The 7,500-nt window shown below is 36.6% G+C and overlaps 1 protein-coding gene across 1 annotated transcript in view; it reads right to left on the reverse strand.

Annotated features, from left to right (window-relative positions):
- Positions 1-2,106: 2,106 nt before the first annotated feature.
- The window catches only part of LOC115211930, a 114,716-nt gene continuing 109,322 nt past the window's right edge, over positions 2,107-7,500 (reverse strand). The window contains exons 3-4 of the mRNA XM_029780681.2: positions 5,073-5,216; positions 2,107-2,772 (exon numbers count right to left, since the gene is read on the reverse strand). Coding sequence (XP_029636541.1) covers positions 2,573-2,772; positions 5,073-5,216 — 344 coding nt within the window. The 3' untranslated portion in view covers positions 2,107-2,572. The remainder of the gene's footprint in view (positions 2,773-5,072; positions 5,217-7,500) is intronic.

The following is a 7,500-nucleotide window of genomic DNA, read 5'->3' on the forward strand; positions in this document are numbered from 1 at the left end:
ATAAGGAAACAGAAATAACGTAATCAACTTCAAAAGCTTATAGCCGTGTTTGGCTCTGAAGAAGCTACATGATGTTGCACAAACACTCAGTTCTGAGTGCACAGCTTTCCATAGTAGAAACGCCTGCAAGCTAATGAAGGTGACTATGAGACTCTTGTTCTCTTTCCATTCATTGATATTATGCCTCGCACTTCATCTGAACCGTAAATTTATTGAGTTCTAACAACCACCTATCAATATCCATTATGCCTAAGTGCAAAGGCTACTAGTAATTTCATGTAACAATGAATTTCTTAATTACCAAGCATGCCACATGGGAACGTGTCCAATATTAGCATATTATCTGTCTATAGTTTTCGCAAAATATAATCTAAAGATTTTAAAAGTTATTAACTATACACATACATATACATACCTTTTCTGAGAATTCCAGCAATATATGTAGCCAAAAAGATCAAAGTGAGAAGAGTACACTGTTTGACACTCATTCTCCCTCAGTAAAATATTATTATTATTATTATTATTAATGCTCCCTCCCCCCCACAAACCTGAATTAAAATAGAAAAATATGATGAGGTTAGACAAAAAAGGCTCAGTGCCAGCAAAAGTTTGACAAACAATAGAAGCTCTGATTTGTACATATTAATTAATGAGTCCATCATTAATTAATTAATTCATTAATATATATATAATTTCAGGCAGTTTTGACATTATAGCATTTCCAGTTAAAAAAATTTGAGATTAAGAAAAAATGAATTCCACAACATTATTCAAAAAAATGGAATTATATTAAAATCAGAAACTAGATTTATGAATAAAAATAGAAAATTGGCTTCATACATACTATATATATAAATATATATATATACACACACACACATTACATATAAGTATACATGCTCACATACATGTGTATGTATGCATAACACATACATGCGTGTATGTACATACATGTATGCACACACACATGCACTGATAACCCTGAAGAAGATTAAATTTTGGTAAATATAAAGGTATTTATGTTCCATTAAAATACATGTTTAACGAAGCTGCACAATGAAAACTGTTCTGGGTGGATATATTTAACGATGTTCGTCTTTTATTTTAAACCAGTTCCACAAAGTGTACAAGAGTAAACGATGCCAATAAACAAAGATTGTTTAGAGATTTTTTTTTTTTAATATTTTTTTTTTATTATTAGTAACAGCAGTATTATAATGGTAATTTTGTTTTGTTTTTTTTTTCTTCCATATTTCATGCAAGTTAAATAATTTTTATTTCACATACAAAAGATTGGGTTTTTATTTTCTTTATAATTCTTGTCCAAAAGAAATAATGAATTAAAATGACATTAAAAAATTCATGGTAACTTAATTAGCACGTTGAAATATATAATCTATAGTAATAATAATAATGTTCAGCTCATTGTAACAGCACACATAACAGGTACATAACACACACATATTTGTGTGTATATATATATACACACACATACATACAACCCATATGTATATACACACAATGATATACATATACACATATATACAAACATACACCTACATACATATATAATATGTACACGTATATACACAATATATACATGTATATACGCATATATAATATATATAGGCATATATATATACATATTCACACACATGTAAAAGTACATATATGTAGATTAACACATACATACATACATGTTTGGATGTGCAAACCTAAGTGAGTGGAGAGGCAAAAGAACCCAATCCATAAGGTTGAGTATATTCATTTGAAGCTGGTAATTCACAGCCATTGCTACCAAAAGTTCCACACCATTTGCAATCCTTTTTATTGCTCAAAAGATTTCAGAAACAAATGGGAATTCTATGTAGCAACAGCAAATACTCAACTTCAAACAAATATATATACACACACAAACATACATACATACATACATACACACGTGTGTGTGCATAACCCATATATACCAATGTATACATACATCCACATACATACATACATCTCTTGATATAAAAGCCATAATAAGCTATATATGTAAGCTGAATTCTTGGGCTGTCAACCACTGAAATGTAGAGAGATCTACAAGACTGTACGATTCTTTGCTGCTATGTTGAAACAATCAAGTTACCACAAAGACTTCACGTTCTATGATTGAGCTTTCGGATGCATATTTTTGTTTGTTTTTCTTTGAGTAGGCGTTGTGAACCCAAAGTTGGTAGCAACAACTTTCTGACACCGGCTGATGAGGCTGGATTAAGTATCAGAGAGAAACATGGTACTTTCATGTATTTCAACAAAAAAATATATATATATATAAGTACAGAACAGAAGTGTATGATGGTCCAAAAATGGCAGCAGGCACATATACTGAGATTACCAAGGAGAGAGTTCAAGATGGATAAGAGAATAGAAAACAGAAGAGAAGGATGTAGGGTAGAATTCTCATGACCCCCCAAAAGGGTCAATAGCAGATATCAGACTGGTACTGGTGATATATAAATGCTAGACAGTTTGTAGTTGATGGTTAAGATTTGTACCAAATCATGGTTCTGCTTCATTGAAGTTGGAGCCCTTAGATTGCGTTTGATGAATCGGAGCAGCTGACCCCGCAATAGAGTAGACTACTGAGGAGTGACATACCAGTGGCACCGACTGCAAGCCAGAAACTCCATCCAAAAGTGCTAGAGAACATGTTGTCTTTGGTTAGCGACACGTCGTACTGTGTGTGACACATGGCACCAAATGTACAAACAGCAGATAACAGGATCAAGACTGAAAGAGCAAAAAAGAAAAGAAGTTATTAATTGTTAGGGGATATATATCTCTATATATATATATAAAGAGACTAGCAGTATCGCCCGGCATTGCTCGGGTTTGTAAGGGAAATAACTATATAAGCATTTTTAGAGATGTAAAGTATAATAGCCATCTCAATATGGCTAACCACAAAGGGAGGGGGTGTTACTGTAGCTTTTTACGTTCTGAGATTTAATAATAAAGTTTTAGAGAGTTACTTCCCTTATATATGCCAAAAATGCATTAAAAATGGGAAAAATTGATGGTAAATTTTCTTTTAAATCGTAGACTCATCGTAGACGCGCACTAATACCCAGAAGGGCTCGATATGAATCACGACTATAAGATACCCGGTTTTGGTTGAACTGCACCGCAAAATGTGGGAGTAGTTAGGAATCTAAATTGTAGGAGACAGACAGCACACAACCTTTCTTTTATATATAAAGATATATATATATTGAAAAAAATTGGTAATTTATGATGCATAGACGCCAGAGAAATATGTCTTGTGTATCACGTGATCCACAGAACAGGCAAAGGGATATTAACGCTATGAACGACAATCAATCACAATAAAACGTTATCTCAGTATATATAAAGCTGAAGTTGTCTGTGTGTGGCGGGTTTGGTAGCCTTCAACTAACACTATCTCCTCCGAGACACTGCAGCGCAAGTTGTCCAAAATTGAGAGTATGATAGAAGAAGGCTTACTCTTCCTTCCGTAGAAGAAAAAATTCAAATCGGACCATGTTAACACCAAAAATTATTTACATCAAAAAGGTGCTTTTTTTTTTTCTATGAAAATCCCTATTTTTAACGATTTTTTTATTGCTATGTCGCCATTTTTGGGTTTATTTCAACTAGAAGAATGTTCACTTATAGAGAATAACAAGCTACATAATGCAAATTTTTTTCTTTTCAAAAATTCCAATTCTAAAGGGTCGAAACAAACCCGAGCAACGCCGGGCGATACTGCTAGTTATCATATAAAAGTGGGTAAATACTTTAGCATTTAGTATCCTCATCATCATTTAATGTCTGTTTTCCATGCTGGCATGGATTGGATGGTCTGACCAGAGCTGACCAGTTGCACCAGGTTCCAGTCTGGAAGCCGTTCGTAATGCCAACCACTTTACAGTGTGTGCCGGGTGCTGTTAATGTGACACTACATGAGCATGTTCACATGGCACCAGCACGAATGCCTTTCATGTGGCACTGGCACACCACTCTAGCAGACCAATCCTCTTTTATTCACATTGTCTTGAATAAATAGTTGCAAGATTTCTCTTTAGAATGACATTGTAAGGCAAGTACAAGAGGCTGGACCTGATCAGTTTTATACAAAACAAGTAGAATATTTATTTGAATCAGATCTCAATGAAATTATAAATTGAAGCTGATCTTTAGTTAGCACTCCTGCAACTATCAGCTGAAAGGTTGTATATAACTATTTGGTTTACCTAGAAGAAAACATCATCGTTTAACGTCTGCTTTCCATGCTAGCATGGGTTGGACGATTTGACTGAGGGTTGGCAAACCAGATGGCTGCACCAGGCTCCAATCTTGATCTGGCAGAGTTTCTACAGCTGGATGCCCTTCCTAACGCCAACTATTTCGAGAGTGTAGTGGGTGCTTTTACGTGCCACCGGCACGGGGGCTAGTCAGGCAGTACTGGCAATGACTTCGCTCAAATCTTTTTACAAATGCCACCAGCACAGGTGCTAGTAAGGCGACGTTGGTAACGATCACGCTCAAATGGTGCCCTTTTACGTGCCACCGGTACGAGGGCCAGTCAGGAGGTACTGGCAAAGGCCACGAAAAAATCATGTTATTTTACGTGTCACCTGCACACTAGCACAAGAGCCAATAAGGTGACGCTGGTAACGATCACACTCGAATGGTGCTTTTTACATGCACCAAACGGTGCGTTTTAAGTGTCACCGGCCTGGGTATCTTAACTACAATTTCCATTTGATTTTCATTTTGATGTTGGTGTTGATGTACTTGACTCAATAGGTCTCCTCAAGAACAGCAGGTCACTCTAAGATCCAAGGTTAGCACAGCAGGCCATCCTGCGAGCCATGAACTCACTTCATTTGTGGGGTCTTCACAGTCACAGCATATCTCAGAGGTCTCGGTATGTATGTATAATGAAAAGTGCTTAAGAGGCAGGCAGGCACACAACACATTTAGGTGGGTGTATGTGTGTACGTACACAGACGACTGAAATACTCTGGAAGAGGACTGAAGGATAGAAGAATATAAGATATACTTACAGCAGAAGTTCATGAGTCCACTTGCAGCTCGGTGTAAGTTACAGCTCTTGCAGAAGCAGCAGAGGGAACTGAGTGCTATGATCAAAGCCAAGAGACTGAGGAATGCTCCAAGAGCCATCAATGCTTGAACAGCCTTGAACCAAACTGAAAAGAAAAAGGAAAAAAAAAATATATATATATATATATATATATTGCACAGAATATAAATGATATCAGGAATTAAAGAGAAAGCCCTTAAACTCATATGCTGATTTCAAAAAGGATAGAAGTGAAAACTATAAATAATATGAGTGATATATATTTTAAATCTCATCATTATCTTGGACAGAATTAACTGAGGCAGATATTTCTGTGACTGGATGCTCTTCCTGTCACTAAGCCTCACCTGTTTCTGAGTAAGGTAAATCCCCGCCAAACCAGATATATTTTCATGGAGGACTGGAAAGTTAAGGACACTGCTTTTGCATGACACTGACAGTCTTTATGCAATATCTTGTTGACTAAATGCAATATTCTGAACCTTAACCCTTTCATTACCAACCTGCCTGAAACCGCCTCTGGCTCTGTAGTACAAATGTCTTCTTTTCATAAGTTTTGAATTAAAATCTTCCACCAAATCTTAATCGTAATTTATGTTCCTAACACTAGCTTAATGATAACAAAGTAATTTTACTAAATACTTTATTATATTTAAAATTAATTGAAAGGAACCCAGAGCACCTCAAAATAAATATGGTAACGAAAGTGTTAAACTAATTTTAGTCATCATGGCTTAAACACCCACTATTTCATGCTCACACTGGTCGGACAGAATTTGCTGAGATTTTCTAAAGCCAGATGATGCTTTTCTTACTTGATGCCAAAGCACAGAAATATTCTCTCCTGACCAGACAGGTTTCCATGGAAGACTGGAAACAAAGACACCACCTGTATGAAGGTGACACTCGTTTACAAACATCATAAGCCAAGGAGACAGTAACATACACACACACACACACACATGATGGGCTTATTTCAGTTTCCGCCTACCAAAGCAGCTCACAAGACTTTTTGTTGGCTTGGGTCTATAGTTGGAAAACACTTGCCCAAGGTTCCGAGGAGCAATGGGAACTGAACTTGGAACCATATGCTCAGAAAGCTAACTTCTTACCAAAAAGCCATGTCTATGCCTAAAGAAACAAAAAAAAGGGAGGCTAATGGAAGATGTCTCCCTTTTAAATCGGGTGTTAGACTTCTTTTCTCAGAAATTAGTTTATCTTCTCTGGGAAGAGAAGATAAACTTTTTTTTTTTTTTTATTGAAAAAATAGTAAAAATCAGGGCATGGTAACAGTTATTTAGAAAACTAAGCAATTTATTAGTATACTAAAAATAAATCTGACAAACATTTAGTAGTAGTAACCTTTAGAGAGAAATAAAGAAGTTTCTGAGATAGGAAATCAGATTACGAGACTGTCAAAGGTTCTTGATTCCCAGAGCAAGCGGTGTATAGTGTTCTTGGGCAAAACACCTTAGCATCAACATTATCAACATCTGCTTTCCATGCTGGCATGTGTTGGGCAATTTGACTGAGGACTGGCGAACCAGATGGCTGCACCAGGCTCCAATCTGATCTGGCAGAGTTTCTACAGCTGGATGCCCTTCTTAATGCCAACCACTCCGAGAGTGTAGTGGGTGCTTTTTACATGCCACTGGCACGAGGGCCAGTCGGGCAGCACTGGCATCAACCACGTTCGGTTGTTGCTTTTTACATGCCGCTGGCATCGATTCACGCTTGAATGGTGCTTATTATGTGCCACCAGCACGGGTGCCAATCAAGCGGCACTGGCATCAGCCACAACTATGATTTACATTTTGATTCCAATTTATTTTTCACTTCATTTCATAGAGTTCCTGTACTCTCAACTACAAATGTATAACCTTGCAATGGACTGAAGTAATGTGCAGGGGGAATGTTGAGACCTTGGTCCCTTACACACCATGAAATCAGCCCCAGGAGTTCTAGGACTCTAAGACACTAATAACAAGGGATTGCTGTTACCGTTTTCCCCAGCTTGTTTGCCTTGCCAATAATAATAATAATCCTTTCTACTATAGGCACAAGGCCTGAAATTTTGGGGAAAGAAAATAGTCAATTACATCGACCCCAATGCATAACTGGTACTTAATTTATCAACTCTGAAAAAAAAATGAAAGGCAAAGTCGACCTCGGTGGAATTTGAACTCAGAACATGATGGATGAAATACCACTAAGCATTCCATCCAGCATACTAACGATTCTGCCAGCTTGCTGCCTTGCCAATAAAAATAACAATAATAATAATAATATTAGTTTCAAATATTGGCACAAAGCCACCAATTTCAGGGGAGGGGCCAATAATAATAATAATAATAATGAAATGATATTGTATATAGTGCTTTGGGGCATGA

The sequence above is a fragment of the Octopus sinensis genome, linkage group LG5 (assembly GCF_006345805.1).
Source record: "Octopus sinensis linkage group LG5, ASM634580v1, whole genome shotgun sequence".
NCBI classification, from domain to species: Eukaryota; Metazoa; Mollusca; class Cephalopoda; order Octopoda; family Octopodidae; genus Octopus; species Octopus sinensis.